General features: G+C 32.3%; 1 protein-coding gene across 5 annotated transcripts in view; it reads left to right on the forward strand.

Annotated features, from left to right (window-relative positions):
• Positions 1-13718, forward strand: part of LOC129799676 (forkhead box protein O) — a 187485-nt gene that overhangs the window by 161507 nt on the left and 12260 nt on the right. For 4 of the 5 annotated variants that reach the window (XM_055843798.1, XM_055843797.1, XM_055843801.1 and 1 more), the window contains exons 9-10: positions 239-357; positions 445-680. In XM_055843798.1, the coding sequence (XP_055699773.1) occupies positions 239-357; positions 445-663 (338 nt within the window). In that variant the 3' untranslated portion in view covers positions 664-680. Of the gene's footprint in view, positions 1-238; positions 358-425; positions 681-13718 lie in introns of all 5 variants that reach the window. The other variant, XR_008751532.1, reaches the window with a different exon arrangement.

Below are 13718 nucleotides of genomic sequence, written 5' to 3' on the forward strand. Positions count from 1 at the left end.
TCATTGATTTATTTTTATGAACTGGAAGATATCTTTTACTAAAATAGAGATATATTAACATGAAATATTTAGGATATATTAAAGGTGAATTTCTTGTTACAAAGTGAATGAGAATATGGAGTAGAGATATAACAAAATATGATATCTTCTACTAGACGAAACAAAATGATAAAGATTTATTTTCCCAATAAATATTTCGAAATACAAAAATGTAATGATTTGCTCTATTTCCTTTTAGGTGACGCTCCATCGACGCTTATGGGCCAATTTATGGAGGCGCTCAACAATCAGGCCATCATCGATGATTTAGGACTAAATATAGATAGCTTTCATGGAGGTCTGCCAAATGTCGACGAAGTAAGTGGAGACTTACCTGTGGGAGAGTCTACTGGATTGTATATTTTGCCACGATTTCATTGCGCCAGTTCATCGACTTTCTTCTAGGTTATCAAGCATGAATTAAGCATGGATGGCTCACTGGACTTCAACTTCCCAATTTCTCACCACAATATGACCACCTCACACTCATCCAGCGTCTCGACGGTGACCGACAGTAGCATCGTCAATACGCTATCTGCACCACCACCGCAGACGGCATCAGCACATGCTCCTGTCCAATATTCCACGAGGACGAGTGTGACTCCACCGTCATGGGTGCACTAGATGAACCAAGTCCATGGGTAAGTGTCCGAAAGTTTTCAAAAAAAAAAAAAAAAGAAATTTCAGCCTAAACTTTTACCTTAACATCCCACGCACATATCGCACATCTTGACAGAAAGTCAATTAAAATTCCTGCCGGTTTTTGCGTGCCGATAAGCAAAATCAATTAATCACGAATCACCACAGTGCAGATGGCTAGTGGAGGAAAAAAAATCTCCATTAATTACCTTTCTATTCCATTAAACAATGCGTTCACTCACAATTTGAGGAATTGCTGCAGAGCAATTTACGCTTAAAAAGTGCGAGTGAGCAATTTCGGCTACCGCATCAACATTCTTTAAGCAAGTTTTTTAATTTAGCTTATATTTACAAATTTGGGAATGAGGTGCTAGATAGTAGAATTAGAATATTGAAAAATGCTTCCAGATGCTTTGTGAAGAAAGCCGTTATAGGAAGAATTTTCAAAGGTGAACCTTCGCAAAAGTAAACAATTAATGGTGTTTTCGTGTGACTACAATTTCAGATTAGAGATAAAAATAGCCCCATCTACTGTCCAAAACTATTTTAGGTAGTTTTTAAACAATAATTTTTTTTATTTTAATGAAGTCTTAAATACAAAAATTAGATGCAGTTAAAATGTTTGAATAAATGAACTTTTAAGGCATTTTTTATCTTCTTTATTATGCAATGTATTTCGGGTGGTAAGCAGAAACTAATGGATAATTTTGATCAAGTTTGAAGATTAAAATTATTAATATTGAATTACCAAAATTTAAAAAATCTAATACTGCTTTAATAGATTTAATTTTTAATTTTAGATTTTAATTTGACTTCTATGACTTTTCGTTCGCTTGGCTTCTTTTTGAATTCAAAGGTTTAATAGAATTTAGAGTCCTTATTGACTCCTTTTAAAACGTCACCACATTAATTTCTAGCTAGACAAACGAAAAGTAAAATCTAAAAGAACTTTCAAAAAATATTATTAAATAATTTTTGTTATTTAAAAGATCTTGAAATCCAGAATAAGTCTGATCTGAATTGCTTTCAACCGGTTATAGGCCGCTAATCCATTAATTTCGAACCGATCTATAATTTCATAATTCTATTATTTTATGCTATCTCTGCCGGGTTTATGAATCGGATTGGTAATGAAAAATGCACAGGACCACTTAACAAACAAAAAATAACAATGAAAAAATAAAAGATTTTTTTGATTTTTATTTTGCGTAGAAAAATACGATTAAAGCCTGAAATTATCGGCGAACGCACATTTTTCACTGGTGTGAAAATTCCTTCTAAGAAAATGAGTAACAATTTGCTTATCAGATATAGTGAAATAATAATACAAAAATAGTAAAATAAAGTTGTTTACAATGAATTTAAAAATAAAATAAAAATCCCAATCTTTTTAATTTTTTGATTAGTGAAGTAGGAAAAATCTAGAAATTATTATTAATAGGGGGAGGTGAAATAGGCCTAAATGAAGTTGGTCCTTGAAATTATTATATTTGGATCCACAATTATTTCGTCTATCCAAATTACACCATGTTAAAACTCAGTTTCCTTTAGAAATATGCGAAAAAAACCGTATAACAATGTAGCCCCACTGCTCAAAGTAGCCCCACCTCCCCCTACGGCCATTTCGCCTCACTAAACCTATCAATTCTGAGTTAAACTTTCAAAGATTAAATTTTTGAATTTGCCTTTAAAAACTGATTTATATTTTCTTTAAAATTTCTTGAAAGTTTGAAAATAAAATGTATTAAATTTTACAATAACGAAGCTGAAATGGAAATATTAGACTTTTTTTTAAGATTTTTTTTTTAAATTTTGAATTTGTGCACTTAACATTTAAATTCGAAAAATTTCAAGACAACTGATTGGAATATATAATAAAATGTAGAATAATTTGATGATAATTGAGTGCAAATATTTACCTAAAATTGCAATAATACAATAGGTCCTCTAATGATATTATTCTTGATCTCGACATTATTGCTCTAATATCGTTCATTATATTAAAAAAAAAATACCGAATTAAATTTAGAGAAAAGCGCGCTATCCTCAGATAGCTTTAGCTTCGGGCTAAAGCTATCTAATTCTATCTAGCTAATTTTAAGGTATTTTAAAATGGAACTGAGCTTCATGGTAATGTAATTGAGCTGCTCAGTTGGTTTATGAAGTTAAATTATATCGTGGTAATGGAGTTATCACACTAGAAAATTTCACATTAAAGTTAAAGTGAAAAGTTGCTCATTAAAACTTCTAGAGCCACTCAAAATCGCTGATTTAGTCAGGACACATTGCTAGAATTGCTCAATGTCATGATGGCACATGGGTTGTCAGATGAGTGTTTTTGTTTTTGAAGCATTTCAGTCGTTTGAGCGAAAATGTGAGATTTTAGTGAAGAAGAGGAAGTTTTCCTCATGAACACTACTTTTATATCGTGCAAAAGGACAATTTATGAGCGAATTTTGCTCATAAATTTGCTCAATTCTCATTAATTTGCTCATTAATTATCAACCGTATTTATGCTATTTTAATCTATTTTAAGCAATTTTTGTGACTCGAATCCTTTTTTTATCAGTAAATGAATCGATTTCTAAAAGCTCTTGACAAAAATTGCACATTATAGGACACATATCAGCAACAATAAATGTGAATCACATTAAAATTTTAATGTGAAATTCTCTAGTGTGATACCAGGGTAAGGTTTAGTTAAATTTAAAAATAGGATGAAATAGTCTTATTTCAAAAATACCCCAATCAAAAGGTACCCTACTTCCCTCTAGTACGAATGACGTCGTATTGACGTTCTCATCCTCAGAAGTTTAACATTTAATTAAAAACAGTACAGTGTTTGCAACTACGCCATGTTTTTACTACCCCAGTTTCCCCTAAATTTTCAGTATTTCTTATGCATTTTATTTTAAATTGTTCTTAAATTACTCACAAGATCTTACTACATATCATAACCCATAACCCTCATAACATTGCAATTGATATGAAAATTAATAAAGCTTCAGATGAAATCTTCTAAAAATATTTAAATTGATAAATTTTTGTTCTTATATTCTTGCTTTAAATTGTGAGATCGCTTAAATATTATATTTCCATTGTAAATAGAAAAAAATTAATATTATACAACAGAAAATTGAACAAAGAAAAAATATGAAAAAGAAAGTAAAAGAAAATTTATGGGTGCCTCAGAGAAGTGTTCCTTTCTCACGAAGTTTTTGAAGGTATGCAGAATTAGCTGCTTATGAATTCCCAGCCAATTTTCCACCAACATCACTCGAAATTAAAATTAAACCACTCACTCCATAGAGGAAATCACATTAGTCACTTCATTAGATCACTTAAGTGTTCTCCTTTTTTTCCTACTTTTTTCCATCCGGAGAAGACAGACAGGAAGTTTAAAAGTAAGGCAATAAAGAGGAAAATGAAATGATAGACTAAGAATAAAAAAAGGAAGTTATACACACTTAAATCAAGAAACTTTTTCACCCCTCACGACAACTTCAATTATATCATCTCTTTAGCTCAATTTGAGGTGAATTTAACGAGAAGAAATTTATTAAGCGCTCCCCCGAGCCACTTTCTTCCGAATAAATTCGTCAAATCAAATACCCACCTATCTACTCAATTATGGAAAAAATCAAAAAGTTCAACCTTATGTTACCGACAATCTCTCTATCTCTCTTCATTCCCAAACCAATGCCTCCAAGCACATTTCATCCCTCAGAATTTCCCGCCACAAACTCTGACAAATGCGGCAATAAAAGGAAAATCATAGAAAACGACAGGAAGGAGTCTCAATTTAGCCACCCTCCCAAAGTACATCCTTGATACCTTGCTCTTTTTTTTCTCACACCGCTTGAGGGACTTTGGTGAAAGGACTAAGGAGTTTTAAGTCCGGAGTGATTTGAAAAAGAAGAAAAAACTTTTTTTTTCTTTTTCTGAAGACAGATTTTCCTCACACTTCACGAGCCACATCTCAGAAAATTGAATTTCAACAAATTTCGCAAGACACTGGAAATTTCCCTAATTTAATGAATTATTCTGCCTTATTAATCAACTTAACTGCGAAGAACTAAATTTTGTGTCCATCATCTTTTGAATCATCTTGAAATCTTTCAAATTCATGTTTTATATGACACTCAAAAATTGGTTTTAGGGCGTGAATTTTTAGAGAAAAATCAGTAAACAATTTATTATAGAGTGAATGCTATTTAAGCTTATTTAGAGGTGAAAAAAAAATCATTGAAAGCTTCTAGCAAAAATTTTTGCACTCTATAAAAGTAAATTTACCTCTCGAAAAACCGGAAGACTGTTGCGATATCCATCGTAGTAAAAATTGAGCTTCAGACATCCGTCTATTCGATATAAGGCCCTCGGGGAAGATATCCAAACATACAATAGAGGAACGTGGGGCAGTTTGTGTACTAAGAACATACGAAAGTTTGTGAAAACACTGTTTGAACTTAAGGAAGCTGGGATTCATTCATAATCAATTATATTAATATTCAAATTTCCAGAAATTGTAAACATTTTCTACAGCCTTAAAATATTAATAAACACTGCACACGCCTTTAAAAGTCCCAGTGCTTAAAAACGGTCGTGACGTGACCCTTAACCGTGGATAAACATCATCACTTTTAGACATATAAATATAGTTAAATTCTTGAACTGAAACTCAAAGTTAAATGAGTTTTAATGTATAAAGGAACTGTGCCAAATTTCGGACATTTTTAATAAATTGATTTTTTTGTCATTACATTTTCAGGAGTATTGTTGGAAAAAACTAGCAGTATTAATTATTTAGTTTAAAACTATTCTCAAGACATTTTAAATTGAATAAAAAATTAGATATTACTTTTTTTGCTATATCGGACTCCAGGCTTCACGAAGTTCCTTGCCTTACAGTGAGCTATTCAGATATTTTTGTACAGCATCTCGGTTGTAAGGTGATTCATTTCTAAAGTATTGTTCTATCTCTAAAAATGGAAATAATATAAATTCATTGAATTTTGAGAAAGAAAAAAAGTGTCCGATATTAGAGGCTGTCCGAAATTTGGTGCAATTCCCTAACATTAAAGATTTTGAAGCTGTCTTTAAGTTTATAGTCTTCAAATCTTTGGAAACTTAAGATTTGGAATTTATAAGACAGTTTTATAAGCATTATTAAAGATTAATTACCGATTCACAACCACTTGATATTGGTTCAGACTTGTCAAAAATTTAAAGACCTTTGCCAGCGAATCTAAACTTTCTTCAATCGAATAGGAAAAATATACTATCTCAAAAAATACTATTTATTTTTAATTTTAAAAGCCTTATCACAGATAAAAAGATTTAGTAAAATAATCCGTAAATGTTTTGAAATACTCTCTGGGGACACATGTAACAAATTGAATAACCTACTAAGAAGTTCGTAAAAAATTGTAATTTTTCCGCTAAATGTGTTCGTAACATGATCACTTGATGAACACTTTTTTTAATTCTTTGCAAACATTTGTTCATAAATGTTCGTAAACACGCAAATAATGTTCGTAAAATTTGGTTATTTGTTCGTAAAGTTTTGCCCAACTAACAGGAATTAACGAAAAAATATTTGTGAAATAAAAAAAACAAACAAATTATCATTTTACGAACAATGTGAAAAAAAATTACAAGCTTGTATACGAACTTTTTATTAAGTTTTACAATTCACCAGCATTTCGTGTAAGACTACAGTGAGAATGCACAAGGATTTACGTACTCTTTTAGAAATTTTTGTATATAAAAAATTATTCTATATTATAGAATTATTTAGTTTAGATCTTTGAGCTTTTCCATTTCTCAGAATATATTTTTTTTTCAAACTCGATTTCAAATGAATCACTCACAGCCGGGTAGCCAATCAAGTTCGATTTTGACTACTTGTCTTTTATAAGTATCAGCTCGATCTTACATGGCTGAATAAATTACAGTGTCACTTGAGCTGTGAATATAAATGAATCTCTGTATAAATTGTGCTTTTAATATATGAAAAACTCAAGCTTGAATGGAATTTATATTTCTCTGAAAAATCATCAATTAAACGAACTTTAAATATCCCGAGGTAACTTAATCTTTTTAATTTAAAAAAAAAGTAGGATATTAAAGAAAATTAATAAGAAAATTTCATAAATTAATAACATAGGTACGTCCTCCCAGGTGAAAGCTGATTTTTCCATTTGCTCATTTCACCGGGAAATCTCTATGTTAAGGATATGCCTGAGACTTAAAAGATGGAATGCTAAATCACAGCAATTTATCAAGAGAAACATCTAAAATGCTCAAAGAAAAAGTCTTGAGCACTATCCTCTAAATGTTGCAATTTTTGCTTTTATCTTCATTAGTGGAAAAAATCTCAAGATGATGCTTTTGAATACTTGATTAAGCGCTATATGAGAAAATCTGCATCTGATGTCAAAGACCGTTTCCTGCTCAACAAGTCAGCGTTCATTAAATAAATCTGCAAATATTGATATTAGCTGACACAATTCAATCATATTCAATTTCATGGGTATTTAACGAATTTAACAGGCTTTGTGTTGATGTTATTTAGATTATGTTGATTGAATTAAAACGATTGAGAGTGGATAATTAAGTCAATGACAGTTTGGCAAATTGGGACAAATTGGGCAATTTCACATTGGGAGAGTATGTAGAGAGTGCACTTCAGCAGATTCCTCAGCAATTACTTCCGCATATTTCAGTGCTTTTGCAAAGACGATGAGTCACCCCAAAAATTTCTCCATTGATCATCCCCTGGGAACGAGGGAGAACCTTTCATCGTCATTGGCAACAAAACTTACTCATTCACGCGAAATAATCAGCAAAAATTGATGGAATAAATTAAAATGGGAAATTTCTTTTTGTACCCTTCTCAATTTTGTTACCCCTTAGTATTCAAAATTTACAAGGGAATTAGGAGGAACAAACTATCGTACAGATTAGGAATTGTAGTAAGGAAATAACAGAAAAACACTGGATTAGTCCGACAAAAAGTCTAGGTAATATTATTAATTTAATTTAACTTTAGAAGTACAATGAATTTTGGTCCTTAAATACAATTGTAGGTTACGGAAGGAGTTGGGCAAATAATAACTTTATAACACTGGGAAAAAAAAGAGGGTGCGATTAACTTTTTTCCTCATAACTTTAACACTTTTTAGGTGTAAAAATATATCAACAATTTTTAATGTTAATTTTTCACCTTTTTAAGGGTAAAATCAACATGAAAAAGGGTAACTTTAACCCCCAATACACCTGAAAAGGGTAATATTTACACCGATTTCTGATCAATAATACAGGGTAAAATTAACATTTCCGGAATGTTATTTTAAATTTTTCGGATTTCTCTCAGTGAAGGCGCTCTTTAACAACATTTAAAAAGGAAAAAGAAAACATGGTTTATTTTATAAATATAAAATATAGAATTAAAAAGAAACTGTGATAAGTATAAGTTCTTTCTTAGACTCATAAAGTTGACTAAGTAATATTTATCTCATATGATTCTCCCCGAAGAACCCCATCGAACGAAATAAGCTTAGCTTATACGGGCTTCAAGCCGGAGGCTTAGCCATATTGCTTTACTACTCCAATTCCTTATTCATCACAGTTTTGTGAAAAAAATCAGGATTTTTCACATTTCACAAAAAAAGCAGGAGTAAGGTAAGAAATAAAATTACCCAGTATTTAAGATTTTGAGACTTTTGGAAATTGGGTTAAACCAGTCTGAAGACCGCCTTATTTACTGGTTCAGATTAATTAATACTATATTTAATTATTTCTTTAATTGAATAATTGAATTTTGAAGATAGGAGCAGCAGATAACTAAATTATTTCTAGTAGGGTGGAGTCTACACTTATGGACAACACAAAAAACTTAAGTTATTACATTAAACAGATTTCTAAAAGTCAAAAAAATTGTTAATTACATCATAAACTAATAATTTTATATCTTTTCGAAATCTGTTTTACGTAAGAACTTAAGATTTTTGCACGCTGTCCATAAGTGTATAACATCCATAAGTGTAGACTCCACCCTACATTATACAATCATCAGACGAAAAACGATTACGAGTATGTACCTTAACCGTCTTGAATCCTTATCATAGTAAATTGACGTGATTCCTTTTCTTGCAAAGTCTTTTACAAAGTGCACAAAAAGGGTTAAGTCTCCAAAAGTAAGTGGAGTACAAAGTAGCAAAATGTCAAGGGTGGGTTGGAAGGTCTGGGCTGGGAAGATTGAGTACGGAATACACAAAAACAACAAGTCTTTTTCAGTTAATTCACCGCATTACGAGGAGTCACAGATACCACTTGTTGATTTGGCAGAACACAGCAAATATTGTGTGAGAATTTTTGGGGGGTGTGAGAACAAATGAAAGGGGTTGCATGACTCCTCATCACTTTATCCATGTAAGCCCAGAGGGCTGATACAGCTCAAGAGAGAGAAAGATTGTGCTTGGAATGTTGTTGAATATTGTGGGATTGTTCGGAGCACAAGTGCAGAGGAAAAAAAGGGAGTGAATTTGCCACAATTGTCTGCAAGATAAAATTCCTCAGACACTTCAATATCACAACGACTCTTTTTTTTCCATGGTGAGGAACTATATGTGTATAGGGGTCGGGAGACCATTTAGAGGATTGTCAGGAATCCTCGAGAGGCATGAAAATCTCAGAGGATGGAGGGTGATGATTGTTTTGAGTGGAGGAAAACATGTTAATGCCCGTTTTAATGGGATGTCGATGGCAGAAGGAGGCACAAGAGCAGGAGTTTTTTCGGAAGTGTGGGATGAAAATGAAAATAAATCCAGCTGAAAATTGTAATCATGATATTTTAGATAAGGGGATCACAATTAGTGGGTGGAAAAGTGACTGGGGGTGATTCATTTTTCTTCCCTATTCTCTCTATTATACCAAGATTTTCGGAGAAAATGCTACAATTGCTGAGAGGCTAATCAATATTTCATGGAACCTATGCCAAAAGATTACCTCAATAGAATTGTCTAGAAGACAGGCTAAAATTAGGAATTTTAAATTAAATAATCCTGTGGCACAAAATAAATTACTACAGTTTTAAAGTAACATTGAAAAAATAGCTATTATAACAAGACAGATTTTTTTTGATTCATCTTAATATTCAATAATATCTTTGCCGTCGTTGCGCGGGTGACTTTGCACGTTTTTTTTTAGCTGTTTTTCAACTTTACCCTCTAAAAGTGGATAGTTATAGTGAGGGGAGGGGAGTTAATGGTTAAAATTATTTGTATTCAGTTGCTAATGAATGGATTTTATGCCACTAGCATTAATCAATCATAACGACTATTTAATCCTTTTTAACGAAGATACTTTTAAAATTCATCTCCATTGTGCTATGCATTGGTGTGTCTTGCAAAATCTCCCTTTGTAGTTTGCGTCTGGAATAGAATTCCTCAGTCATCTTTTGTAATACTCCCAAATGTTTCTTGACTATAAAAGAAAGTTGGGCCTTTGACACAATTACGACTTAAGCCGAGAGACGGCTTAGGAAAATGATAGTAATGTGGTTTATGCATTATTTCGAATATAATTATGCTAAGCCGTATCTCGGCTAATCCTCAAGTCTGTCAAGGCCCTTAGAGACTTTCCATGTAATTTCGAAACATTTGGAGTGTTTTTTGAGGAATGTATTATAAAATATGTCAAAATGAATATTAGTGGTAAATGAAGATTAATTTAAAAGAAAAAGTATAAGGTATTCAATCTCTGTACCAAATCAGAGTATTTCAGAGTTTTAATGCTAACAAAGAAAGAATAGTAAGTTATTAAAAAAAATAAAATATAAAATAACACATTTAATAATGTTTTGATACTATTACAATAATTTATATTGTTAACTATTCACCACACACAAATAGCCACAAAGTAGTGGCTAGATCCTTGTTGGCATCTCTCAAAAAGGAACTCTTCAGTCCTTGGTGATGACGGTTTGGTTAACAAGACGTCATTTCATGCCTCTCTTACCACCCTATAAAATAAAAGTCGTCGTGTCGACATGGAAGAGTGGTGGTGAGAGTGATGAGGTGCCTTTGACACTTGGTCCCCCGCCCACATATTCCTGTCATCGAGTGCCTCGAGCGTCTCAAGAGCCCTCTCCGCCCCTTCTGAGACGCCCCACGTATTTAGTGCGTTTCACACCGCAAGATTTTCCGTTGGATTTAGCCCGGAAGGGTGGGTGAGCGGGGGACGCAGCATGAGTGAATGCGAGAAGAGCGAAAATGACTTGCCTGAACTTTTCCTATCGTGAATTTTTAAATATAATTTAATAAAGTTGGGAGAGCATTTTTCTTGACATCTTCATTATTAAATTTTAATCTGGGCCCAACTCCCACATTGTCTTAGCCACCTTCTTTCGCATGATAAAAGATACTTTTACTTGGTGGATTCTCACACTTCTTAGACTTGTAGCACTACTCAACTTCATCCCCCAAGACAATTTCCTTCTGCGGTGAATTTATGCTTGCTGGAGATGGAAGAAGTTCCTCCCGGAGCTGGGAAATATCGATGGCGACAAAACGACGATTGTAGGGGAAGTATATTCAAGGGAGATAGAAGTTGTCATAAAATTCGATTGCCCAGACTTTTTTCCGTATGAGCTTCATTGACTCTCAATGATGACTACCAATTCTACAACAAGCGACAGCGTAAATCTAAAGGGGTGAATAACTGCATTAATAAAAAAAAATCCTTGAGTTATTTCAAAAACCCTATTTTAAAGGATTTCTATTTCTGTCTCATGGAATGTTAATAGAATTGGATAGATAAATGTAAGTTTTTTGATTTTTTCTGTTTACTGGTTTAACTCCTCAGACCGTTTATTGCTCGAATTCCACAGAGAGAGCAATAAATTTCCTCGATTTTTTCAAACCCCAAAAATTCACCAAATATCTTCGCGTTTCAGACGAATTTTGAGCAATGTCGTCACGTTGTTTGTCCATCTGTCTGTCTGTCCGTCTGTACGTCTGTCCATCCGGGCTGTCGCTAGCTCTAGAAATCAAACAGTAAGAGATAGATACTTGGGACCTTCAGGAAATCCTCACATTAGTCGACTCTGAAACTATTATCATACCCCTTATTTTCCCATAGCCCTCCTTTTCCCCTCCAAAAACCCGTATTTTTTATGATTTTTCTTTTTCATTTTTAGATATGTTTTAGACATTACCCAGGCGAACATTGAGTCCTTATACGAAAATCCCGTTCAATTCCTTATAAAGGCTTTTTAAGGTCAAACCTTAAAAATGCTGAGTGAGTGATACATGTTTGGGTTTGTTGGAAAGGTCTTAAAATTCTTGATAAAACTGAATGGGTTACAAAGTTGATTTTGAACTGGTAATGAAGCGGTTCATATCCGATAACTAATTTTAATCTGAAATTTAATTATATTACTACTAAGATACAGGAGAAAGCGCGCTCTACGGGCTTCAGACCTACGGCTTAGCCATATGGCTTAACTTCTATAATTTCTTATCAATTAAGAGTTTTTGGAAAATTATCAAGTAAAATTGGACAACATGGGTAAGTGATCCATTAAATTTTGAAAAACCAATAAAATTGGTTGCTATTTCGAATTTCGAGACAATCGGGAACTGGACTAAACCTTAGGTCTGAAGCCGGCCCTACCTTCGAACGAATCGAGCTTTGAACAACTCATTCTTTTGTCAATGTTACTAATGAATACCCATGGCTCTTTTCGAAAATTTTGAAGAATCGGACCAACTATTAAAATACAATATTTATAATGGGTCACATTCATTAAAAACACATTAAAAAGAAAGAATTGTTCAAAGCTTGAGTCGTTCGAGGGTAGAGCTCTTTCCCCTATTTTTGGGAATATTTTGAGTGACTCATTCTGGGACAGTAACATGCTATTAACTTTTGGTTCCTTTCTCCTTTTAATTTCTTAAGCCGACGTTCCGGAAGGGGTTACCTAATTCCTCAGGTCTACAACTTGCAATTTTTTCAAAACATTTAGAATAAATCGATTGCACATCGGTAAACGGTAAATGATGTACTTTTGTGTATAGCGTCTAAGTCACGACTTCGAGCATTCAGTAAAGTCTGGGATACTTTGCCATCCTTTTAAAAAGGTTTGTTTTTAATAAAAAATAGAGATATTTTTTTTAACGAAATGTCAAAAATATTTAAACTGATAAAATTTTGTGAAATTAAATCATATGCAACAATTGCGTACAAAGTATGTATTAGCTAGATTAAATTGACAATAGTGACCTTAAATTAAAAGTGAATTCTCCAATTAATGTGTTTTTTTTAATTTATAATAATAAATGGGATCAGAACCAACCCTAAAATAAATTAATTTAATTATTAAATTGCTCACAAAACGTTTATAGTTTTTTCTTAATTTTTCAGAAATGGTGTATACAGCTCTTTACATTTTTCTTACTAAACTTGGCCCATGATATTGTGACACTTTATTAAATCGAGTTCAAAATTTATTGTTATGATTAATTAAAGTTTTTACAACTGCATACTGGATCGCTTTTCTATTTATAAATTTTCTAATAATATAATTAAGTGGATCAAAAATTTGTTTCTGACAGAAATTTAAATATATTTTCCAAGTCTTAGCTTAATCGATGACAAAAGTTTGACTAAATTTGCACTGTTTTTCGTGAAAGATCTACAAAATAAACAAATAAATATTACGTTTAACAATGAATTAAGAAAAAAATAGTGTAAATTTTTTGGTTTGAAAAAAAAAAGTGAAATCAGCATTAAATTCTCTGCTTCTGTGTTTGAAAACAGTGATTTGATTTGAATTTATTTATTATGTCAACAGAAGTCATTAAAAATATAGTTCTTTATGCACTATGTTTGACCTAATAAACGATAAGGGTACTTGTTTTCCAACAAGCGCACGATACTTTAAAAAAAATCGTTAAATATTGCAGTTGTTCATATTGCAGAAAATTTATTTGAATATTTACAAGTTATTAACTTTATAAAATAAGATAAAGGCATAA

Source organism: Phlebotomus papatasi, chromosome 1, assembly GCF_024763615.1.
Source record: "Phlebotomus papatasi isolate M1 chromosome 1, Ppap_2.1, whole genome shotgun sequence".
NCBI lineage: Eukaryota > Metazoa > Arthropoda > Insecta > Diptera > Psychodidae > Phlebotomus > Phlebotomus papatasi.